We start from the raw sequence: 27429 nt of genomic DNA on the forward strand, positions 1-27429 counted from the left end.
ATTGATTTGCTCACAGATCTCCCTTGTGAGTGCATCTTTCCTTTTACAGCCCCAGGTAAATTGGTTTGTTTAGATCTGCTTCACTGTTCGCCTCTGACGTTAATTCAGCACTGTCTTACTTGATAACCTGAGCTGTAAGATACGGTTACATGTTCTCTAAACCGTGCTTGGGATCTCTTTTCAAGGTGTGTACTTCAAAAGAGCAGTCCAACATCAAATATTAATCTATTGCTGCCTCTGACATTTTATTTTTGTTACACTTGGTCCTGGCAGCAGAATGTCGCATATCTGAAACAGAACAAAAAAAAGGCATACATCAACCATAAACTGTATTCATGGAGAACGGTGAGGACTCTGAGCTGAAAGACTGCAGGGCACCAAAAGAGATACATAAGACCAAGGAAGCAAGACAAAATGTATTCAGTGCACAAGCCCATGGCCAACCTGTGCCGACTCCAAGGGTTAGACCAAGATTGGTTTTCCATACTCAACTAGCCCATGGCAGCTCAACTGGATGTATTGAAGGCTTTACCAATGTTAAGGAACTTTATGCTAAGATAGCAGAGGTGTTCAATATCTCTCCAACAGAGGTAAGGCAATAAATATTTAGAACTATGTTTAAACACATTGTTATGTAGTGTTTTCAATCATATTGAAGGACTTAATAGTATGTCCTTATAAACCATCCATTGAGGACAAAGGACATACTAGTACATCCTCTGTTTCCTCAGTAGACTGTGACAATAGCCTGATCTCCCTCTCTCAATATGAGAGCACCTCTTAAAGAGTTTTAATGTCCAATTATTTAGTCACTAGTTTCAATGTCCCTCAAAGAGGGGAAAACATCTGATTTCTCACTGAATCAATAAGATATAACTAACACTGTACTTATACTCCTGTTTATTATTATTTTATTTTTTTTGCAACCCCCCCCCAAATAATCTGGCCCATATTTAAAGGCATATTTTGAATCTTATAGCACTACATCTGTGGGTAGCGAATTCCACATTCCTTTCTTCAAAATGGATGACATTTTTGCAGTCCTATCAGTCATCAAAGAGCAGCTGATATTGTCCTTGTATGTACTTGTATAATGCTATTATATCCCCACTAAGGTACCTTTTTTAAATGTAATAAAATTGAACTTCTCTAGTCTTCCTTCACAAGAAAGGTGTTCCATTCCTCTTATTAACTTTGTAGCTTACCTCTGCATTTTTCAAGCTCCATAATGTACATTTTATGAACAAGACTTTTTACCTTTTCCTCCAAAGAGGCAATACCTTTTTTTATACATGTCTGACATTGAAAAGTTTGCTTAGTTTATTGTCTACAGCTATTGCATTCCATTTAATGATGTAATGCTTTCTCTCACACAATCTCATTAAACCCCTTCAGTCCCTTATGGACGTACCAGTACATCCATAAAACGCATCTCAAGAAACCCTTATGAACATGCCGATATGTTCTGACCTTCTTGCAGCGGCATGGACACATACCTGCCGCTACACAGGAGATCAGGCTGTCGTTTGTCAGCCTGGGCTCCCCTCTGTCAGCAGAAGCCAGCATCATGTCTATGGGGACTTGCATGGACATCACAGGGGGATCACAGGGAGGAGAGAAAGCATGTTTCTCACTCCTCTCACATGCTGAAACACATATCAACGAAAAATAACAATAAACAATAAAGTGAGCTAAATTATGTCATTGTGACATCACTGGCATTAATAACATGTTCAAGAGGTCCCTAAGAGGACCTCTAACCATACTGCACTGATAACAGGGCAATTTTTTAAAAAAAATAACAAAAAAATTCTAAAAATTACATTAAAAAAATTAAAAATTATAAAAAAGAAAATAATAATAAAAAAAAGAAAAAACCCTTACATTGCATTGCCCTAACACAACATCTAAAAGGTATAAACCCCCAAACCCGTTAAGCCATAACTATAAAAAATACTACCCTGTAAGGGATGGATATGGCCCTCTAGAAAGAAAAAAAATCTAAGGATGTGGGATATTTCTGTAATCATGAGATGCAGCTAAACAATTTTGGCCGGGTTTCTCTGCCGAAACACATACCCTGTGAAAAAAGCCCAGGAAATAATTTCTGTGGCCACCTTTGACAGTGATTGGTGGAGAAATAGCTGCATGAAGAGTGCAGAAATACCCCTGATATGATACTCTGGGTTGTCTGCTTTACAGAAATATATACTTTTGTGGGTATTTTTGGTTTATTGCAATTCCATCATACCTAATGCAAAAATTCTACGGCTTTGTAAAGAATAATGTACACCTTATAGTATGTCCCCTATAAATGCTGGCAAAGTATGGAAATTCTATATAAATTAGGTATTTCTGAAATCAGGGCACCTGAATTGATAAACTTGGAGGGGATTTTTCATCACTTTATGTAATTTTGTGAGGATTCAGAGGGGAAAATATTAAAAAAATTAGGGTTTTTTTCAAATTTTTGCTAGTTTTTACAAAACTTCTCATACAAAATTTTCAGCTAATTAACTATGATATCGAAAGAAAGGCCTCTCTCTCCTCGAAAAATCAATATATAGTTTACATTGGTACACTATTAGCAGGAAAGGGGAATAATAGCTGAACAAGAATACCGCAAAAATGTCAAAATTGCTTGGGGACTTGAGGTACCAAAAACCCCAGGGACTGAAGGAGATAAGGTAGTATGTACACATTGATTGCCTGCAAAGCTCAAATGGTGTTGCCTGGATATCAACGTATTCAGTGACACCAAACCCACCCCCCAGCCCAGGAAACACTGTGGTCACTCAAGAGAGACATGTTGCTATAAAGAGAGACGTGTTGACTCCTGCAAGATGGCATTTCCCACTAAAATATAAACATGTTCCCAGAGCTTCCCTGTAGGTACTACTTTCAGCCATGCAAGTCAATGGAGCCCAGCTTACTAATTACAATATGAATAATAAAATATATTCAATTTTTTTTTTAAATAGTTAAAAAAATGTAACTGTGGTAACATATAAAAATAATACCACACTGATGTTACCATACAGTTCCAACAAAATGTAAAAAAAGTCCAATCAATATATATATTGGCTTCTGTGCCCCCTAGTCACTATGCGCCGGGATAAGACCCCAACCAGGACCCCTGGGCAACTGCCGAGTGTACCCATGGGTTTAGATGTGCCAATTGGTCCTGCAGCTGGGGGAGGGGGCATTGCCTATGTCTATGATTAAAAGGCTGAAAAAATATGCTACTACTAGTACTACTAGTACAGGTGCCTGTTGGGGCATAAACTATGCAATCAAATGCCATTGTCAATACTGCATAAAATAGAGGTTAATTCCAAGAAGAGAGTAACTAAAGCTGCTAAGTGGGTAGTTTTTAGTTGTTTTGATATTACTCAAACCTTTACAAATTGAAGGCAAATATGGACACACATCAGCCCTCACTCAAGGAATTCCCGAGCTTAGTAGAAATAACCATGCTTGACAAAGTGTTTGGTAGTGTCTGTGTCTAAGAAAGAAATTTTGTTAGCTAGTTGGGACAGATGGATTCTCCAACAAGTATTATAAAATATTCTCAAGTTCACTTATTCGTTCATTGTATAAGTATTTCAGAATTGTAATATTTTGTAACAATTCCCAAACCAGGATTCCAGGATAGGAGTGGAGGGGAGACTCAGCGGGACTATTCGTGGATGACATGTTGTCAATTGTGAAGAATTTTTGCTTCTCAGTCGCTCTTTTGTTGCTTTTTTTTAGGGAATATGGTGTGGTGACATATCATAAGTTGAATTTTGGTAAGACTCAGATCGTCAGTACAAACTTACCGTGTGGTGAAGTCAAAAAGTTATGCTCTCAGCATTCCTTTAACTTGCAAAAAAGACATATTTATTCAGAAAATGGGCTTATGAAGGATCCTCATGTACCGTACATTTATAATGTGGTGTGGGCAGGTTTGAGAGAAGACAGAGTGACTTGGACTCAATATGAGCTGTCATTGTTAGGCAGAATAGCAGCTGTCAAAATGGCAATTCTCTCGAAACTTCTTCTTGTTTTTGTGTTTCTGTGATATATCAATACATGTATATGTGCTCTGGTATCTCATCCCACCAAACGATCTGTGCATAGATTGTGGTTTTGTGTCATACCCTCTTGTGCTATTCTATTCTTTCCTACTCTTGGGGGTGAGTTCCTCACGGCCCCTTATCTACACATGGAAAAATATATGTGTGACGGGACCGACCTGTACCCCGACTGGGTACTCCCGCCAAACGTTGCTTCCTCCTGACGGGACACCAACAAGTAACCCCTTCAGCACCAGGCAGAACCAGCGTTGTAGATAGAAGGAGGGACGTCGCTGCACCGAAGCCGCATTGGCACTGTGGCTATCCGAAGCTTAGCTACACAGTGTGGCTACAGCCCACCCCAAACATCAGGCAACACTCATGTTGAGGTGAAAGCAGGACTCATTTATTAAAGCCAAATACAGAACTATATATACACAAGTAGAAAAGGGGCAAGACAAATATCACATGATCCAATTACCATGTCAGGAAGGAAGTAATTAGATCAAATCCTGCAACACAATATCTGGGGGAAGGACAGGATGACACGAGACATAAATAATGACATTAACTGGGGACGTAGACGTGGAATGACGATAGACATATAATCGGCTTGAGACAGACAATGGCCAGGACACAGGGATAACAGGAGCTCACAGGATTAACAGCTACCTGTTATGTAATGGATAATTAGGTATGCAGCAGTGACACCAAGTCATACCTACAGGGGGTCTTAAGACAAGGGCTAACTCACACAATAACAGGGGAAACACTTCACACCTATACAATTAACAATGTACAGATAATCAGCCTTCTTCCTACCACAGGATGTCCAGCTGACGTTACAGTTCTGAGACTCTGAGTGCTAAAACATGGGGTACATCAGCAGACTGAACCCCTGTATCCACACACAGAAGTCTCTACAAGGCCTGGGCCCATAGTCGATAGGGAGGAGGCTGGCTCTCAGGCCTCTCCAGGGACCCCAGTGATGGAGGGTTCTGTCACACTTCTCCCCCTTCCAAATAGGACTGACACAGGAGGAAACCCCAAACGGGTTGACTCCGTAGTCAGTTAATTCACTTGGCCCATCAATGCCCTCCCGAAACTGGTGCCCCAAATAATCTGCCCCTCCAAGAGCAGTATTCCCCCGCCCCACCTCTGACTCTCCAGAAAAATACAACTGCCGCTGGAGAGAAGTGCCTACAGCACCTTCTCTCTGGAATCTTCCCAGTCGCTGGGGAGTGATGATGCCTGCATCTTCTCCCTGGGGCTCCTGTTGTCGCTGTGGTGATGGGTTGGCAGCGCCATCTCCCAGGTCATCTGCCCGCCACTGGGGAGGAGGGAAGACACCCTCGGCTCCCTGAACTGGGATCTGTGGCTGGGAAGGGAGGACAGGTTCCTCCACTTCCGAATCTGTGAGCTGCTGCTGGGGAGACTGGCCGTCTGCGCCATCTCCTGTGCACTCACTTGACCGCTGGGGAGTGATGCCACCTGCACCCCCTCCTTGATGCTCCTTCTGCTGCTGGGAACATGGGCCGGCTGTGCCGTCTCCCGGGTCATCCGTCAGCCGCTGGGGAGGAGGGACGACACCCTCGGCTCCATCGATTGGGATCTGCCGCTGGGGAGATGAGCCGGCTGCGCCGTCTTCCAGTTCATCTGTCAGCCGCTGGGGAGGAGGGACGACACTCTCAGCTCCCTCAACTGGGATCTGCCGCTGGGGAGGGAGAACAGGTTCCTCCGCTCCCAGAGTTGTGAGCTGCCACTGGGGAGACTGGCCGGCTCCACCATCTCCTGGACACTCGCCCACCCGCTGGGGAGTGATGCCGCCTGCATCCCCTCCCTGGTTCTCCATCTGCCGCTGGGGAGATGACCCGACTGCGCTGTCTCCCGGGTTATCCAACAGCCGCTGGGGAGGAGGGACAGCACCCTCCACTCCCTCGTGCTCCTGCTGCCGCTGGGGATGTGGGCTAGCTACCGCATCTCCCTGGATTCCTGTTGTTGTTCCAGATACGGGGCAGAGGCCAGGGGCTCCCCACCCTGTTGTCAGCGCTTCAGCTGGGGGTTGTGGATCTGAGCGAACTACCCAGCATTCGGAGGACCCCGGTGGGAAGACCGCAGCCTCACCCCCCCATCCTGGGTTAACATCCTCGGATGAATAATCGACAAAATCCATGGACACTGGGGCATACTGGTGAACACGGTCAAACAGTTTTTTATATGCTTTTTCCAGTTCCCACTCCTGTGTAGTTAAAAAGTCAAAATCACCTCTCAGTGCACCTGGGAGGTCCAATTCCCTGAAATCTCGGATGTCCATAATCCGCCACTCCACTGTACTGCCGAAATCCAGGTCCTCCTGAAGACTATCCCATAACAATCCTAGGCCGCCAAAGTCATAGCCCTCCGTGGGCTCTGTACCTTCCAGGCACCAACCCGCCTCGGCTGCATACCATCGTAACGCCCTGTATCCGTCATCCCACATCATCTCGGTTTGGACCAGCCCGTCTAACTCGGACACCCATTCCTCCCTGGGCTGCTTTCCCAGCAACGGCATTCGTGCCTCCAGCTGGAACCAGTAAATGTCCTCGCTGGTTGGGAGGCACTTACCCAAGTATTCCTGTTCCCATCGCAGAGTCTCCCACCAGAGTTGCCGACGGATATGATCCCTCCACCGCAGCTCGTCCTCAGCGGATACAGGTCCATCGGGTTGGGCCCGTGCCTCCTGCATACGCCGTCTGAACTCCAGTTCCATAGCTGAGGATCCTGGCGTTGCTCCTTCTCTGCCCGAAGGGTGACCAATCCTGGTGCTTTGGATGTCCCCGCTCCGGTGTGAAAGAGGAAACTTCCGGCCCCGGAAATCAGACCATAACAAATTTCTTTAAGGAAGCATCCCACCGCTTGCCACCAATGTGACGGGACCGACCTGTACCCCGACTGGGTACTCCCGCCAAACGTTGCTTCCTCCTGACGGGACACCAACAAGTAACCCCTTCAGCACCAGGCAGAACCAGCGTTGTAGATAGAAGGAGGGACGTCGCTGCACCGAAGCCGCATTGGCACTGTGGCTATCCGAAGCTTAGCTACACAGTGTGGCTACAGCCCACCCCAAACATCAGGCAACACTCATGTTGAGGTGAAAGCAGGACTCATTTATTAAAGCCAAATACAGAACTATATATACACAAGTAGAAAAGGGGCAAGACAAATATCACATGATCCAATTACCATGTCAGGAAGGAAGTAATTAGATCAAATCCTGCAACACAATATCTGGGGGAAGGACAGGATGACACGAGACATAAATAATGACATTAACTGGGGACGTAGACGTGGAATGACGATAGACATATAATCGGCTTGAGACAGACAATGGCCAGGACACAGGGATAACAGGAGCTCACAGGATTAACAGCTACCTGTTATGTAATGGATAATTAGGTATGCAGCAGTGACACCAAGTCATACCTACAGGGGGTCTTAAGACAAGGGCTAACTCACACAATAACAGGGGAAACACTTCACACCTATACAATTAACAATGTACAGATAATCAGCCTTCTTCCTACCACAGGATGTCCAGCTGACGTTACAGTTCTGAGACTCTGAGTGCTAAAACATGGGGTACATCAGCAGACTGAACCCCTGTATCCACACACAGAAGTCTCTACAAGGCCTGGGCCCATAGTCGATAGGGAGGAGGCTGGCTCTCAGGCCTCTCCAGGGACCCCAGTGATGGAGGGTTCTGTCACAATATGGATCCACCATCTAAATCATCCACCAGACAAAGCAAGGCGAGAGACAAATCTACAGCGATCCTCAAACCGGTGCCGCCTTCTGGGTCAGGTTCTACTGTAGCAGAAGGGCACTCCGTGTCCGACGCCTCCACAAAAGATCCGCTGACGGCTCAAGACCTTGTTGGTGTCATATCTCCACTCCTAGATGCAAAGCTTGAGAAACTGTCTGATTCCATCAATGCCGTGCTTGCTGAGTTGGTCTCTCAGGGAAAGAGGATCACTTCTCTGGAATTCAGGGTCTCCGACATAGAGGATGGGAACGTCTCCCTGTCAGCATCCCTCCGCTCACAGGATCATTTACTCACAGCTTTACAGGACCGTATTGATGACCTTGAAAACCACAGTAGACGCAATAACTTGCGTCTGGTTGGCCTGCCTGAGGAGGTTAAGGGCACAGCGCTACATGACCTTGTGACGACTTGGCTTCCAAAGTACTTGGGCCTGGTGCTTCCCCAGGGTGAATTGGTCATCGAGAGAGTGCATCGCATCGGTCAACTACCAGTTTCGGCTACGTCTCGTCCTATGCTGACAAGGTCAAGATCCTGGACGCGTATAGAAAGGTCACGACTCTTTTTTTATCACAAACACAAGCTGTTACTTTTCCAAGATTTTTCTGCAGCAGTAACGGTCAAACGACGCCAGTTCTCCGAAATCTGCACAGAACTTTACAACAAACGAGTGAAATTCGTTCTTCTTTATCCGGCTAAACTCAGGATTACCCATGAAGGGCAGGCCTACTTTTTTGACACCCCTATGGCGGCCAAAGAATTTCTTCGTGCTGGATCCAGATCCTCTCCTTCTCTGGATGATAGTTCGGCGGTGCCTGGGGCCTCCCCCCCTTCTCCTTCTCGCTCTCATCCTGCTTCTCTGCCTCGCTCCTCTCCGCCTGTCTCCCCTAGGGCTCGAGATCTCTGAGACCCATTGGTATTTGGATATGTATCCTCTGGTTTACCTTTATTGGTTATTGTACACTGTTTTGTTGATTCTCGATTATTCCTATTTTTTTGGTTTCTCTGTTGTGTTTCTAGGCACAAAATTATATGTGCCGAGTTTCGGTTTATAAAAAAAATGAAAAAATGGGAGAAGCATAGCACTTTACAACTGGTGATATACGGTTTTATTTTCTACTTTGTCCACTGGGCACTTGGGGGGGCTGGCTGGGACCCTCCTGGGCCGCCATTTCCAGGTTCATTTTCTGTTTTATCTTTTCCTCAGCGGGGCATCGGGTGACCTCCTGGCCTCGTTGTTATTGTGGTTATAGTGCAATAGCTGTGATGCGCCTTCTTCCTTACGGATTGTATCATGGAATGTTGAAGGTTTAAATACACCTGTTAAGTGTAAAAAGGTACTTACCCATCTCAAACGAATGCACCCAGATGTTATTTACCTCCAAGAAACCCATTGGTGCTGAGCTGAAAGCTCCGTGGCTTTGAGCTTGTTACTCCGCTATGTATACTAAGAAATCTAGGGGTGCCACCATTCTCCTCTCTAAAAGGTTGCCCTTTGTTATTGAGTCTGAGATTGCTGACCCGGAGGGACGCTACATTATTCTTAAGGTTAAATTGTTTAATGAATCTTTTACTTTTGTCAATCTATACGCCCCTAATTCTGATCAGCCCGCTTTTCTGGCCAAAATTTACTCACTGCTGCTGGAGATTTCGGCCCCTAATGTCATTCTGGGGGGGTGACTTTAATTTGATGGCCAGTGTTTCCCTAGATGTGTCTGGCCCTTCCTCTCGTCCTATTGGGCTTTCCTCCCTGCCTGTGTTGGATCACCTTTGTTTGCGGGATGCCTGGAGATTTCTTAATCCGACGGATAAACAATACACGTTTTATTCCCACCCCCATAACTCCTTCTCCAGGCTGGATTACCTGATTTTACCGGTCTCGTTTTTGCACAGGTTGAAGGGTGCCCACATAGGCCAAATAGTGATCTCTGATCATGCCCCTATCTGGATGGATATCTGTCTAGCTTCCCCGTATCAGGTGTCCCGTAATTGGAGGTTTCCTAATAATTTATACACTTCTGAAGCGTTTAAACAATTCCTGATTGCGAAATGGAATGATTATGTCGATGATAATCATGAACATCTTGATGACCCTGATTTGTTTTGGGGCGCTTCTAAGCCGGTTCTGAGAGGGCATATCATTGCCTATGTTGTGCGACGCAGGAGAGAGGCCGAAGCTAAACTTGTCCAACTCACAGACGATCTTTCCAGGGCGTATGTTGCCCATAAAACCCATCTTAGTTCAGATACCCTGAAAAAATATAAAGAGATTAAATCCCTCTACGATGCCTGGGTTACTGAAAAGGCACAGCTTTCTTATAATTATACTCGTAATACTTTTTTCCGCTGGGGCAATAGGTCCGGCAAGCTTCTGGGCAATCTTATCCGTCACTCTAAATCTAAATATCATACTGTAACCCGGCTTCAGGATTCTTCTCAATCGGTCGTGACCGACCCTGATAAAATCACTCAACTCTTTGCTAAATACTTTGAGGATTTTTATTCTTCAGAACCTAATGATCCTGATGAGGTGCTTCAAATGTTTCGGCGGGCTGATATTCCAAAACTGTCACCTGCAGATCGTGAGTGTTTGATCAAACCGTTCACCCCGTCTGAGATAGCCGCTGCTATTAAGTCCCTTCCTAATGGCAAATCCCCTGGCCCGGATGGCCTGGGAGCCGAATATTATAAACTCCTCTCTACGTATCTACCGGCTCACCTTGCTGATGTTTAGAATGGATTTCTGCAGGGGAAGACCCCCTCGAGGGATTTCACGGCCTCCCGTATCATAGTCCTTCCCAAACCACACAGGGACCCTACCTTGCTCTCCTCCTATCGCCCCATTTCCCTTTTGAACCAAGATCTAAAAATATACGCCAAGATTATGGCCTCTAGACTGCAACCTATTCTAATGAAACTCACCTCTCCTTCTCAGACTGGATTTGTTAAAGGGCGCCACTCTACTCAAAATATTAGGGGCCTTATCTCAGCTATTCTTACTGCCAAACTTACTAACAGTGAGGCCTCTATTGTAATTAGTTGTGATGCTGATAAGGCGTTCGATAGAATTTCCTGGCCGTACCTTGTTAGTTTTTTCAAGTACCATCATTTCGGGTTGCCTTTTGTACAAATGTTTCGAGCGTTGTATCATTCCCCGGTGGCTCAGGTTACGGTGAATAATATGAACTCCCGCTGGTTCTCCCTGGGTAGGGATACTCGCCAAGGATGTCCCCTGTCTCCTCTACTTTTTAATCTGGCGATCGAACCTCTAATTCGTGCTATTGAGTGTTCCGCCGTGCTTGAGGGAATCAGGGTGGGTGAGGTCGAATTGAAGGCTGCCGCCTTTGCTGATGATCTCTTGTTATACCTCTCCAATCAATAAGCTTAAGACCGAAGCGCTTCCCATTGTCCCGCAGGCTAAACGTGGCTGGGGGGGGGCGTTCCCTTTCAGTTGGACTCGACTTCCCTCTTTGAAATATCTAGGCCTTACAATCCCCATAAATTTGGCACATCTTTACAAACTACATTTTTCCCCGTTGCTGCGTCAGATGGAAGACTCTTTTAAAACTTGGTCCAAATTTAATCTTTCCTTCTTAGGTAGATGCCACTTATACAAAATGGCCTTTTTCCCCAAACTACTGTACCCGATTCACATGTTGCCCATTACCTTGAAGAGGAAGGATATCCAATATCATAATGCACTGCTGCGTAAGTTTCTGTGGTGCAACAAAAAAGCTAGAATTTCGTTGGTGAAGCTCCAACAGCCTGCTCATACCGGGGGGGGGTGAATTTACCGAACCTTTCAGACTATAATTTGGCCTCTAACTACCGCTTTGTGGCGGATTGGCTGCGTGGCAGGTCTAGGTTCACCAATGTGACCTTGGAGCAGCAACTCTTTCCAACCATTTCTTTCCTGCATCAGCCTAGAAATACTCTGCCTCCCGATGTGGTTGCCAATCCGTTGTTGTATCATACAATGAAGGCTTGGGAGCGTGTTAGACGTCGCCTGGGCTTGGAGGTTCATTATTCCCGGTTCTTACCCCTGGTTCGCAACCCGCAGTTCCAACACGGGAGGGAGGACGTTGTCTTTAGAAGACTTGCCCGGGTGGGGGGTCGCGCCGTTGGTGACTTCCTTGACCCACGAGAGGGTAAACTGTTGTCGTTCTCGCGGTTCCAAGCTAAATTCCCTACTGTCCAAATTCATCCTATTCATTACCTCCAGCTCCGTAACTATGTTAATATGCTACTTCCCCACCTCTCTGGGGCTAACTCCCAAAACCCCTTAGACCAGATCACAATATTGTCGTCTGCCCCAATGCTCACAATGTCTACGATATATAATCTGCTTCGACCACTTATTGGGAGTCCCATACGGCAGGTATTGCCTCCTGGAAAACTGATTTTCCAACTCTGTGTCCAAAACAAGTTCTCCAGGCATATTCCCGCAATTCTAAACTTTTGGTGTCTAGGGATTATGGTGAAATGTTCCTTAAAATTCTGCATAAAGCGTATGTCACCCCCAAACTCCGGTTCTTAATGGGTTTATCTGATCATTCCCGATGTTTGAAATGCCGCTCACCTGAGGCGGATCTTCTTCACGGCTTATGGTCCTGCAGTTCTATTGTCCCGTTCTGGAATGCCCTACAGTTGTACATCACAGATACTCTGGGCATTCGTTTTGTAATTTCTGTTGAATGGGCAATTTTTGGTATGTTCCCTGACTATGTTCCCCCCTCTGTAGCGAGAGCTAAATCTCTCTTGCTCACTATCTCGGCAGTGGCCAAACGGGCAATATTGTTCCAATGGATTGCTCCACAGCCACCTTTATTGACATTGGTCCAGACGCGCTTACGCTCTTTGTTTCAGATGGATTGGCTTGAAGCCGTTCTCCATAAGGAAAGCAAGGTTACATTTCTGTTCAACCGTTGGTCCCCATTTATCGCGACGCTGGATAGTAATACCAGATTGTCTTCTCCGTGGAATAAAGAAGTTTAAAAAAAAAAAAAAGCTATGTGCGCGCGCACAAGCGCACAGCTTAGAGGGAACACTGCTTGCAGGAGTTTTTTTTTTTAGAAAACCATATGGAGAAAATGTAATTTGGCAGTATCTACTGAGAAATTCTCACATTCTCATGAGTTTTGGAGCTTATTGTGGTTGATGAATATAGAAGTTGTGGTGTAAACTATTCCTTGAAATTATTAATGTTGTACTTAAAATAGGATTTGGATCATGTTGGTTCGGTCTACATTTAGAGGACAGACTAATTAGGTCTATTGTAAAGCCACTCTGTTGTTCTTTTCCCCTTATTTCATGACTCGGGCACTATATATATTAACATACAGTTGAAACACATAATTAAAACACAAGAGACATGAGGTCGTTGGAAAGTGTAAGGCCACAGCGCTTTATTACTGTGACAAAAAATGCAGGGAATTAGAAAAAACATAAACATTGTTAAATAACATTTTGTAGGGATATCCCGCCAAATACCATACGGGAACTGTTGGGTCGGAACACCCTACCCTTCCAAAGTTCCCCCAGGGACTGAACCCGTGGAGAAATTAACATGAACATACGTGTTGGCATAACAGCCAATTGTAAACATAACACCATATCTCTCAGAATTCAGCCATAGGCTCCTTTTTAAGATAAAGAAAGGTGAAAAATTTGGGGAGGGAGCCCTTACGAAAAAAATTACTGCAGTTTTTCTGAAGTAATACTGCAGTTTTTTGGACATGAAAGAACTGCAATACTGCACTTTTACTGCAGTATTACTGCACATTTACTGCACTTTTACTGCATTTGTACTTCACTGTACTGCCGTTTTACTGCAGTTATTTTTGTACGGAAGTACAAATGCAATAAAGCTGCGGTACATTGAAGCACAACTGTAGGTTTGCAATATAAAAAAAAAGTGCAGTAAAACTGCAGTACAGTGAAGTACAAATGCAGTAAAAGTGCAGTATTGCAGTTTTTTCATGTCCAAAAAACTGCAGTATTACTTCAGAAAAAACTGCAGTAATTTTTCGTAAGGGAGGGCGGGGATTCACTGCTTTATAACACTGGCAAATATTATCTTACCAAAGGCGGGAAAAGGGGGTCCCATAAATAGACAGCCAAAAAAAACCTCCCAACAGGACAAGGAACCCTATAGGATGTCCTTTAGATGACCCCCCTTACATCCTGACAACCTGCTTACTGTTAATATAGGCCCAGTCATGCAGCCCTTTCTCTTAATATCCAGGGCCTGTCTTTTTATATTAGATTGAGTTTTCCATTTGGAGGATAATAAGGATCTGGGTTTTATTAATTCAAGGGTTTATTCACATGGATATAAAAGGACACATCTGTACTATGGATATACACATTGGTCGTCTGAATGGTTGTACAAGAAAACATGTTTTGTACATGTAGAAGTCTTGGACATGTATTTTTACCTAATATGTAGAATTGTGTGGTCATTCTGATAAAACAATAAAAACAAAAGGTTTTTTTAGTTTTTTTTAATGTAAGTCAATGGGAATATGATTATGCCTGTACACATATCCTTCCATGGGCCTCCTTTGATTTAATCCAGCTAAGTACAATTCATAAGAAATATTATGTGATTGAACTGGAAAGAGTAAAATGAATAGCTACACAGCATAGAGAATGGGAGGTTTAATCTATTAAAATCACATAAACTGAGGTCATTTCAGGAAAATCTTTACCCATATCAACAGAGAAGATGACAAGAGGCAACATATTATAATTAGAGGAACCATGGTTTTATCTAGAAAATTATGTTCTTCACAGTAAGAGCCACATTACTGTAGAATACATTACCTTTACAAGAGGTGACTGTAAGCACTGGAGGCTATAAAGAATGAACAAGATTGTCTTTTGTTCATCAGGGTTATTAAGATTTTTCCCCTTCTTAGCGATATTGCCATGAGAGTTTGTTTTTGCCAGGATCAATGGAACTGATATATTGTGGATAGGCTTGAACATGATTGATTTTTTTTTTTAACGCTTTTTTTGAGTACGTTTTAAAAAAACTGTAAGAAGGCACTACTTTAGTGCCTGCTATTAAAACCAAAGCTTGTTCCTCTGATTACACCATGGCCTACAGCCTTGATAATAAACACAGAATATATGCTCTTATTTACTTATTGTTTCACGTCCAAATATAATGTAGCTCTAATCTTTGTGTGTTAGTGTTCTGTTGTGTATTAGTGCATAATTGATATATATAGAAATGTACATGAATGTGTTGACTCTTTTGATTCACCTTTCTTAGATCTTGTTCTGTACCCTGAATACGCACAAGGTGGACATGCAGAAGCTGCTGGGAGGTCAGATAGGCCTGGATGATTTTATATTTGCTCACGTCAGAGGTGAAACCAAAGAGGTGGAGATCATCAAAACAGAGGATGCCCTGGGTCTGACCATCACTGATAATGGGGCTGGATATGCTTTCATCAAGGTACTGATCTATACAATATTAATACATATTCTTGAATGGCAAAAGATTATAGATAATGCCCTATTGTGACAAAAAGCAAACCATCATCTCTCCTTCTTTCTTCAATATATTAAAATGTAATTTGTCAATTTTCAGTTCTTTCAGTGTTGTGCTCAAGTTTTATGAATTTGCCATAGTTTGCCTTGTTATAGTTTAATGTTTAGAAATTAGTGTAAACAGCGCAATGCATGACATTCTAACATGCAGTAACATACAGTATTAGCGCTGAGGCCAATTAATAATAGGGATATTTTCAGTGTGTTTTTATATATTATTAATTTTGGCTTCAGGAGAGGAGAATCATTTTAATGATAAGCCAAAATTAATAATATATAAATCACACTGAAAATACCCCAAGTCATCCCCTCATAAAACCTTCAATTTAAAAAGAAACAAAAGAAGATGTTAACTTCATGTGTTTATGAAAAATGCAGTAAAGATCATTCTTATAGGGTCCTACAACAGCAAATTTAAGATTCACTCTAACTTTTGGTGGATTAGTCATGGTTTAAGATGAGCAAACTACTAACGTTTTGTCTATTTTATTTGCTTTAGAGGATTAAAGAAGGAAGCATTACTGACAGGCTAAAATCTGTGAATGTTGGTGACAACATTGAAGCCATAAATGATCAGACCATTGTGGGGTGCCGACACTATGAAGTAGCCAAGATGTTGAGAGAGCTACCAAAATCAGAGACCTTCACCTTGCGTCTTGTCCAACCAAAGAGAGCGTTTGGTGAGTTCATTGAAAAGGTTGTGGGATGAGGCTGCCGTGGAAAGGGGCATAACTAGAAACCAGAGGGCCCTGATATTGCTCTGGGGCCCACCAACCTTATCAAGCAACATGTCTCACATTGTCACTTTTGCCTTAAACAGCTTGTGAGAGCGCCACCTTTGCCCCAAATAGCTTGGGAGTGCCTTTGACCCAAGCAGCTTATCAGTGCCATCCTAACCCCTAAACAGCCTGTCTCTGCCATCTTTGCCCCCAGCTCATCAGTGCCCACAAACAGCGTATCTGTGCCATCTTGCCCCTAAACAGCTGCTCTATGCCATTATTGCCCCGAAACAACTCGTCTGTGCCTTCTTTCCTTGACCCCCCTCCAACATACACAGCCCTTTCTGAACAATTCTGAACTGGTATGAGGAGACAGGAATGAGTGGTTGCAGGGTGGCCTGGGCCCCATTGCAATTGTGACCCTTGTAGTTGGTTACACCACTGGCAATCTTTGTGGTAATTGATTATTATACACAAAATGATAGCCTTCTGTATAACCTTTTTTAGTTTAACCATTAATGTCTAGTTCTAGAGATGATTTAAAAAGGTACAGATTCCTAGCAGGATTAGGGTAAAAGGCTCTAAAGGCGATGCATGTATATTTTTCTAGCTTTGTGTAAAGCCCTGCATCTCCAAATCAGTTTCTTATTTCTCTGGAATTTGGGCATGCACACTCACTGCCTACTCTTCGCCCTCTAAAGATGACTGGGGCTAGCCCTACCACTTAAGACAACTATTCATAACATCGCTGACTGTGCTGTTAAAGCTGTTTATAAAGGTGCTGTGTGACTGTAGATGCAGGTTTGCCTGGACAGACAAGGAGGACAGGTTCTCATGCAGAGGAAGTTTGCTTTGCATTTCATTCTTGGACTGCCCTTATGGTAGTATCAGACTGATGAAGATTTTTACTCTGTAATGGCACCACAGGACAGGCTATTAAGCAGCCGCCCATCCTCTGCAAATTAATCTCAAATCTTCTTAAAGTCCAATTAGTCACGGAGACCTATACAACACTAATGATATTCACAAAAAAACTAATTTTACTCATTTACAATATATGCCACATTTTTTGCATTAGACAAATTGCATGTGTGCTCCACAAGGTGGAGCCCAAAGAACGTGGCACATTACTTGTGTAGGATAAAGTGTTACATGATCTGATTATTCAAGTATACATTAAGAGTTACCATTCTATCCTTACTATGTGTGGAGTCCTTTGTAGGCCTTTCTGGGCTACAATTCTACAAGCAAAAAACTGGGCTGCTGGCAGTTTTAAGTTTTGTCTGTCTTGTGTCAGAGCCCGGGACTGGTGCCCCTTTTTTAAACCACCCTTGGGTTATTTAACCATAAAAAGAAACCGTCATCTATGCTTGTTATTAATCTTTGAAAAAAGAAATAGGTATTAGTTAAGACATATTTAATAAAATATTTGAACATAAATGTTGTGAAAAGTTAATGATAACGTGCACAAACAGACAAAAGGGTCCCATCCTGATCTATATACCACTTAACCTATAAACGATAAAACTATTTATAACAAGCAATAGTAACTGAGTTACTTTCAATAAAGTATATCATATGGACCTGATGTCTTAAAATTATTTACTGGAGTGAAATAACTGTTTAATGTTATATACATTTTTGGTAGAAATAAGTCAAGGAGTCTCTTTCATTGGAATTGCCCCTGACAAAATTGTTTAGAAGAAGGACATTTTTTAATATAGCAAAGCTCATGGAAGTCATTTATATTTATGAGGCCATTTAGTAAAAGGTACACCTCAAAGCCTGTTATGTTTGAAGCAAAGTGTACTGTACGTCATGTATATGATCAAATTTAGATTTAGTACACAACGAAAAATGCCTATAAATGTATTCATGCTTAAGCATGAATTTTACATTGAAAATGTTCATCGTAGATCCTTTTAATCTCCTTAGACCAAAACAGGATGAGGTTAAACCTACCCTACAACAGGAAGCATCATATGTTGTTGCTGAACCAATGGAAGGAAATGATTATTGACACCAAGTTTTTAAATGGATGGAAATAATTTATACATTTTCAGGGGATTTAGAAATGTTCGAAACAAAACCAAGCTACTACTGCAGTTCTTGATATTTCTGCAAATGATGATTGCCTTTCATGTTGCCCATGATGAATTACAAATAAGTAAACCTTTGTTGCACCCATCTAGTAATCAATGTCAATATATATATATATATATATATATATATATATATATATATATATATATATATATATATATATATACACACACACACACCATATTTGCTCGATTATAAGACGACCCCCAAATCTTAATATTAATTTAGGAAAAAAAGAAAAAGCCTGAATATAAGACGACCCTATAGGAAAAAAGTTTTACCAGTAAATGTTAATTCATTTAAACTATTTTTTTAATAAAAGCTATGATTGAGAAAAATATTTTGGTTTTATTTACTTCTATTTTCCAACCTGTCCCCCAGTTATGCACATCTGCCCCAGAAATGCCTTTTACCCCCTATATGCCACTGTGCCCCATGATATGCCTTTTAACCCTGTAAATGCCACTGTGCCCCATGATATGCCTTTTAACCCTCTAAATGCCACTGTGCCCCATGATATGCCTTTTAACCCTATATGCCACTCTGGCATTTAGAGGGTTAAAAGGCATATTATGGGGAAGAGTGGCATATAGGGAGGTTTAAGGCATTTCAGGAGGCAGAGTGGCGTATATAGAGGGTTAAAAAGGCATTTCTGGAGGCAGAGTGGCATTAAGGGGGTTAAAAGGCATTTCACAGAGCACCCTGCCTCCAGAAATGCCTTATGCCCCCCATTTAACACTCCCCCCCCCCCCCCCCCGCCCCACTTACCGGTACTTCTGAGTCTCCTGTCATGTAGCTGGGGCAGCGTGTAGACTCACGCTGCAGCTGGAAGGAGGCGTGGCTAGCAGCGGGGGTTGTCTGCGTGCATCGTGCAGACATTCCCCGGCTGTCAGAGATCAGAGTTCCCCGCGCCGGTGCCGCACTGGTGCGGGGAACTCTGATCTTTGACAGCCGGGGAATGTCCTACACGCTGCCCCAGCTACATGACAGCTGCACACCGGGGACTCTGAAGTACCGGTAAGTGGGGCAGGGGGGGTTTAGACAGGAGGATCCAGATCCCTTGCAGCTGCGGGGGATCTGGATCTTAGTTGTCTCATAGTCAGACTTTGAGGTCTGATTATAAGACGACCCCGATTATAAGCATTTGCTCTGAAAAAAACCTCGTCTTATAATCGAGCAAATACGGTATATATATATATTTAGCATAAACAGCTTAATTTAACAATATCAGTCCAGACCTTTGACATATCCACTTATGAATAGTATAGGTACCCTTTAGGTACCCTTACAACCTATAGTGAATACCCAGAATGGGTATATTTGTGACATCAAACAACAAACAGGTACTTCAACAAATTAGTGATTTTCATTGGCAAACAACGTCTTTGTGGCTTTCACTTCATGTGACGTCACTTTTTTCTCGCATACTGCATAATAAGAGCTTGGTGTTTACATAAATTCAGAAATTATACATTGGATACAAAATTGAGTTTCCTTTTTTGGCATTGGAATTCCTTCTCACACATAGTTTTATTATTTTTGAGGTTGATTATTACTTGCAAATCTGAAGGACGGCAATGGGGCATGTTTTACACCCTCTAATGTCAATTTATGTATGGTTTTCCTGCAGGAACATAATATCTTTCATGATCAAAATCCATTTAAGCAATATATTGTTTATTTTGGTCGCTATATTGATTGCCTGTAACTTATTTGGAAAAGGGTTTATTAATTTATGTTGTATGATAATGTAAACTCAAATGAGTTAATTCACTATGTTGGACAAACCACTCGCCAATTAAAAACCGGAATCAGGGAACACCTAAACAGTGTTGAAAAAAGAAATATTTCGTTGCCTATTGTAAAAAAATATTTTTCTTTCATTGGGTTCTCCCAGTAGTGTGCTAATGCACCTGAGTCAGCGTGAGGTATTATGGATATTTATTTTCATTATTGTATCCCAAATGTCAGTTCTCAATATGATGTGTCTTGCTATATTGGTTAAAATAAGTAACATTTGTTTAATTTGGATAGCGGTATTGAGGTCACTTTTTTGTTTAGACACTAAGTTTCAACCTGTAAGCAATTTCATTTTGATTTGCTTGGTGTGCTTGGAAATGTAACTATAAGCTGTCCAATACATCTATATACGGTATGTTTATATAGGTTGTAGATCTAATATTAATTAACCATATGGGGCAACCATGTGGTTAATTTTAAATTGTACATTCTTTTTAATGAGTGTGTGTTTATATTCTTTTTAATTGACCTGAGGCTTTCTATGAATGTTTCTATAGAATTATAACACACACCATGTGTTTAGCTTTGTTTTATCTACGTTGGTTTTTACATGTATCCTACCACTCACCTTTCCTTTATAAGTGACATTGCTGATCAGCTATAAAGGCTGCTTTGGAATAAGCACATTTGCGAAATGTATCAAGCGTGTAGCCCGGTCATGATAGGTTTGCATTTTGTTAGAGTTTTTATCGTCCAAGGACAGGAATAAATACTGTTTGCTATTATATGGACATCGCTTCATTCTGCAGTTTGAGCTAGCGTTTTTCTATTGCCATATATTGATGTTAGGAGGCAAGAAAGCAGTTTCAAGATTGTTATTTACACAGAAGTCTCTGCATTTTGTGACAAGTTTCCTTTTTTTTCATAGAATCTACTGAATTACTAATTAGCTAAACGTCTGCTTTGTCTGTGTTTGTGATTCAACAGATATGATCGGACAGAGATGCAGACCTACCAAATGTCCAAGTGAAGGGAAAATATCAAGTGGAAGAGAAACTCTACGCCTGCGAAATACAGGCATGGCCACTGTGGAAGAAATGGTAGTCTTTATATGCACCCTTAGTATGAAGGCTTGGGCTAGGGTGGTGTCCACATAGTATTTCTAAAATGATGTGCCAGCATGAAAATTTCACCAAACTAATATAATAATTATCCAAACTTAAAGGAAAGCACACCAAAGGTAAAATATTGGAGAGCTATCAGAGGACTTAGTAATAAATTTTAACATTTTGGGATATTTCACCAAAACACCCTTCTATTTTATTAACGCAATACTTATTTCCATATTGCTAAACAATTTTTTTTTTCAAAATATCTAAAAAAATCAAATGATCACTAAACTTTCTGATGTAATAACTCAATATGGTTACTTTTCTTTAAAAGAAACTAAAAACAACTAAAAAATAAAAATGTCTGGATACCATTTAGATCAAAATGCTTTACTAAAAAACAAAATCAAAAGAATGTGGCTTGTGGAAATCAATAACCGCACACAATGCTATAACAAAAGTTATTTATGAACAACAAAATATTACACATTTACACATATCATGTGGTTGAAAAATATTCCTAAAATTCCAATTTTCCATATAAGCTAGAGTTAAAACAAATAATTTAAGCAGAAATGTATTACCTAATTTAAATGGAAGATATGACATCTAAGCAATTGGACCATCTGGCAGTAAATATTTTATCAGATGTAAATGTATGTTGTAGGTATATTTTGTTACTATTGTGTTTTGCCCATATTAGTTGTGTTCCTAGCTTTATGTTAAGTACATTTGTTCTATTATAGTAATTTTTATTTCTCTCTGTAATACATTTTGGAATCTATTTTTATATGTGTGTGCGTAAATCTCTTACACATATGATTGCCATTAGCCAGAGATTGGTTGCGAAATAGCAATTCACTCGGCCCTTGTACAGTTCTGTTAATATACTACAGCTGGATCAGCTATAGTTGCAACTAGCTGGCTAGAAGGGGAGCAGCATCAGCCTGTTCTTGCTAGAACACCTCCTCCCTTACATGTTTGATCTCCTGTTTATGTGCAGACGTTCTGTGTTTGAGTTAGATTTGCAGTCTTGGGGTTTGCTTATATCAGTTTTCAGAATGTATGTAATAACATTGCTTGAAAATCCTTGTAATCTCAAAACCCTGGTAATCTAGATGAAATATGACTATGATTCTTTCTTCTATACCCTTGTCAGTTTCACAAATTTTAAATGTAACTCTGTCTTAATCAATTAACATAAAATGCATTTGTTTATGTTTTTATGAAACATTTTTTTTCCTGTAGTGTGTGTGTGTGTGTATATATATATGGAAAATCTAAATTAAATTAGTCCACATTTTCCCCCACAGTCACTAAAACCTAGATATAAAAGATTTCTACCTTATATATATGTTCTCCTACTTACCAGTTCAGTGATAGTAATTTTGAAAAAGACATGAATTCAAGTATTTTAGTCTTTAAAAGATATTTCTAGTTGAATTGATTAAGAAGAATATAAACGGGATGTTCTTTAAAGCATGGACCTTCTCATGTAATATTTCACTATATGTCATACTTCCTTCATTGTGCTACAAGTGTGGCAGAATATTCTGGTTTTATTTAAAAAAAAACCCATATTTTAGTTGACCTGCATCCATACAAGAGGATTTTTAAGTAAAATACAATCTGAGGTCCCTTCCTAAAATCAAATTTGACAATAAATCTTACTTTATTAATATAAAGCACACTTAATCACATAAAAGAGTGAAAATAACCTTTTGTCCTTCTAGCTACTGTGGATTTTAATTTCTGTGGTACCCCATACACAGTGATAGTCTCTGACAGCGTGCACCAGGAAATTTACTAAATCTAGGATTATGTAGGGACTGGAGGGGTTTCTATAACAAGCATAGTGTCATTGTCTGTTATCTATGTTAGAATCCATCAGGGTATCATAGAATTTAGAAATGGCTCAGACGTGTAATTTATAACCTCTGTTTTATAGCCAACTGAAGTTGAAGAAGAAGCATCACGTAAAGTAGATGATTTGCTGGAAAGCTACATGGGGATCAGAGATATGGAACTAGGTAAGAAGTTTTTTTACACTAAATTATACAACAATAAAGTCACCTTACATTATAAGTTTAAGATCTAATTACATTTGTGCATTTTATTCCTTTCATTGTTATTAGAGCAGGTGTATCTTGAAAAATAAAGGAGATGTTCTGTTTGTACAAAATCTGTACACCAAAGATGTAGATTACAGTTTTAATTTCATTATTTCTTAAAAAGGTTTTTACATGTAAGAACACTGCATACATGTTTATTATGTTACAAGGTAAGAAAGGTTTTTAACATGTGAATGTTACAAGGTAAGAGGTTTTTAACACATGAATGTCCTCTCCTTCCTTGTAAAAGTATGAATGTGACGAAAAATTTGCATGATTAATAATGATTGATATACTACTAGGAATCATGTTTCTAACGGTGCATTCATTTCTAAAATGTGTTTTATTCAACAGAGTTGGTAGAACAATAGACTTAGAATCAAATTAGGGGTAGGCACCAACATTGCTCACGGTGGGCATTTATTGGGGTCTGTGGTTGACAATTTAATGTTGTTCTATGGATCTTCACAAATCTTGTCATTGTACAGATGTTTATCCCTGAATCAAATAGTCCTACATTATTTAGTGTACTGTGTGCTGGTTTCTTCATTCATGCACTCTTACTGATGCTTACCAACATTGCTCTAAAACCTCACTAGTACTGTAGTACTAGTACAAAAATAAATAAACATGCATTAACATGTTCACTGAGGTTAAGACATTGTGCTTTTATATTAAATTACACACGGTAGTTTTAATGCAAAATACAACAAATATCAGACCTTAAGTATTTGGTTGTCATTCAAACATTACTGCCTTAATTCTTTTTATTTATGCAGTCTTCTATTGCATTCATCATTCCAGCACAAATGGCCAGCCGCTAGGTGATTAAACACGTGTTACAGCGATAAACAGTAAAGATCAGTGTAAAGATCAACCGGAAACATGGACAGTTGTTTCTGTGTTTCTGTTACTATATTTATACATTAGCTTTCTTTCCAGTAAAAGCGCAAAATTTAATAAGTGACACAGCAAAACAGGGTATGTTACAACACTACTGAGAAGTGAGAATCATCAGGGATCCATAAAAGTATGCAATGTTTTACATAAGTTGATATTTAAAAAATTTTTTTATATCTGCTTAAATATTGTTTAATTGTTATACTTGTGTAGTGAATGACTGCATACTGATACCTCATGATAGGTGAGCTTTTTCGAAAAAAATAAAAATAAAACAACCACAGATTTGTATTTTCTGTTGGTATAAGAACAGTAGGATGAACCACTCCTTGTTTTCCTGCTTTATTAACCCCTTAATGACAAAGCCCGTACATGTACAAAATGCATTGTTTTCAATGGGTTTTGGGACCGCCCATTGTCCTTAAGGGGTTAAAATATGATGTCACTGATAGCAGGGACAATGTGCATCCCATTTTCACAACAAGACAATTGCATGCTTATTCCCTTCGAAGAACCCCCTCACCCCATTCACCTGAAATAAAGGCGCAACGTGTGACAGGTTGGAATGAAATGTCCACATCTTTTATTACCAAACGTAAAACACAAAGTAATAAAACATCAACCAGGGTCCCCCTCCTTAAACTAGGACATCATAAAACCACATGGGCCAAAGTAAATGCTGGAAACACCACCAGCCAATCCTAGGCATGCCAAACTAACTCCCAGCCACCTAGTCACAACCACACCAGCTCGAAGGCCTCGTCGTCATCCACTATAACAGGACGGGTGTACTACACAACTTTACACCCCGCAGGCATTACTCGGAACCCCCGGTAAACACAGTGACAAAGCCTTCCCTACCAAAATACAGGGCGGACGGGCAAATCACTAGCTGGGTAAGTACTGAAGATCTAACTGCTGTAACTTTAAGCCAACCCAGCTTTTTATACCACCCCTACAACCCCCACATCCTGACTAATTAACCCCTACATGCAGCCCGTGCACCTCCCCTGCGCTCCATCTTCAGTGCTTACTATCAGTAGAAAGGGAGGTTTCTTAACTAAGTTAAGTTAAAAGGAGAACATTTTCAACTGGTGTGAAATTAAAAATGTTCCTATCAACCATTAAAAATCACCATTATATAAACCAGCATCATAAAAATCCCTAATATATTTCCTCTTTACACAATATGGTATATAAGTATTAGTGCTTCACCCAGGCAAAATTGTCTTTTTTTTACCTTTATCTGGATAAGTGGAATTTTGGAATAGTTGAACTTGATGGGTTTCTTGCTTTTTTTAACAATACTATGTTAACAACGTATATGGTTACAATAATTATATGTATGTACTGTTTTTGTTTTAAATATGACACATAGGGGTAACATATTTAAGCAATTCAAGTGCTCAATTTTCCTTACCTCTTATGTCAGGTATCCTCCGTATCAACTTCCTTTTTACACATGCCTCTATCCAGTGACCCTTCCATACTGTCTCAGAAATGATCTGCTTTTTCCACAGTCCATAGATTTCTGTCAATTGTTCCCCAACCCCATCCCATATCAATAATCTTAGTGGGCCTTCTCCCCCCCTCCGATTCAATCTCTATTGCACCTCTATGTGTAAAAATGTCTGTTCCCACCAAGCACATTTCCTGCTGATGTTTTTGCTGCTCTTCTTGTCATGGCAATGTGGCACACTTCCGGCCTGCTCTCACACACAATGCCTGTTTAGCCTGAATATAAGACTTGCGCAATATGTAACGCACCATTTGTGCCTTTAATGCTAGACAACATACAGTATGTAGCATGAGACAAAGTATGTATACTTTGTTGCATATTCCTTGCATTCACGTGTTGTTCCTGGCTTTCTGTAGCATTTTATAAGCAATTGCTGTGTAAATATATCTGGCAAAGTAAAATGAAAGATACATATATATCTATATCATATTATTTTATGTAAAGTCAGTAACTGGAATATAACAAACATTTTTTATGTTTTTGTGCAGCCTCAACCCTTGTCGAAACAGCCAAGCAGACGCAAAACCCAGAGGAGTTTAGCAAAGGGCTGGACAATGTTTTGGGGGAATTTGCCTTCCCAACTGAGTTTGTATTGGAGGTTTGGGAAGCCATTCATGAAACAGAAAAATGAGCTCAAAATCCTAAATGTACACTGTGGACTGATTGTAGGAAATCATCTTTCACCAAATATCCTCAATGAACAGCAATTTCTAACAGAACTTTATACAGGAGCTGCAGTACTTTATAAGGCATTTTCTCATGACCACAAGATAAGAATGGAATTCAGTTATTCAGATTAGTTAAAATTGTGGGTACAACTATTCTATGTGTAAAATATTTGAATCTTGTTACTCTTCCAACACTGTTTACTTCAATCAAGTACCCATTACCCCCTGCTAGTTTGCCTGTTTTTTCCTACTTTAAAGACTCAAACCTTAATCAGCCATTGGTCTCTTCTTAGATTTAGGATAGCCATGTGCCTATCCCATGCATGTTTCAATTCCCTTACTTTGTTAATGTTTACTACTTCTGCAATGAAGCCGTCCCCCTTATCTACCGCATGCTTAGTAAAGTAAGACTTCTTTTCCTTACATCTAAGCCTCTGACCCTCTAGTTTTTGATTATTACATTTTACTTTTACATTTCTCATCCTTTGAAGTAAAAATGTTTCACCCCCTCCCTTCTCCAAGCTATACATATAGTATACATACAATGCAACCAATTCACCATTTTAGCAGTCCTCTATAAACTCTCTCCAGAAGGTCAAAATCCTTCTGGAGATGGGGTCTCCAGAACTGCACGCAATACTCTAGGTAAAGTCTGACCAGAGAGGCATGACCAGCTCATTTTTTCTCCTACTAATGGCTGCAGCTATACAACCTAACACCCTGTTTTCTGACAATTTGTTGCATTGCTTATTTACATTTAAATGCTTAAAAATAATTGTTCTCTCTTCGTTAATGCTGACAGTAAAATACCCCAATGCTATATTTTGCCATTTAGATGTGTATATTCTTCAAAATAGTAGTTGTGTTTACCAACAATTAATGTGTTAAGTGCTAGGTGTTTTCTTCATATGCAAATATATATCAAATGTGTGCTGTAATGGAAACCCATGTGTGAAACCAATCAGAATGTAAAACTGCATAAATAGAATAAAGCATTTTTAGATTCTAACACTGAATGCCCTTCTGTAGGAAAGGAAAACACGTCTGTCAATAATGTAACTATACATTGGTATAGAGGACAATCTAGAAAATGAATGCCTGCTTTTGCAACTTGTCTCAATATAGGAGCCAAAGTGGGAAAGT

At 40.7% G+C, this 27429-nt stretch overlaps 1 protein-coding gene across 1 annotated transcript; it reads left to right on the forward strand.

Annotated features, from left to right (window-relative positions):
- Positions 1–335: 335 nt before the first annotated feature.
- On the forward strand, positions 336–26249 carry LOC149279370 (PDZ domain-containing protein GIPC3-like). The gene is made up of 6 exons (XM_089501270.1): positions 336–590; positions 15137–15322; positions 15917–16097; positions 20967–21079; positions 23037–23118; positions 26107–26249. Exons 1-6 carry the CDS (start codon positions 336–338, stop codon positions 26247–26249), a joined length of 960 nt encoding a protein of 319 aa, XP_089357396.1.
- The last annotated feature ends 1180 nt before the right edge of the window (positions 26250–27429 follow it).

Source organism: Sceloporus occidentalis, unplaced genomic scaffold (genome assembly GCF_023333645.1).
Source record: "Sceloporus occidentalis isolate IW3139 unplaced genomic scaffold, rSceOcc1.0.p SCAF_169, whole genome shotgun sequence".
Classification (NCBI taxonomy): Eukaryota; Metazoa; Chordata; class Lepidosauria; order Squamata; family Phrynosomatidae; genus Sceloporus; species Sceloporus occidentalis.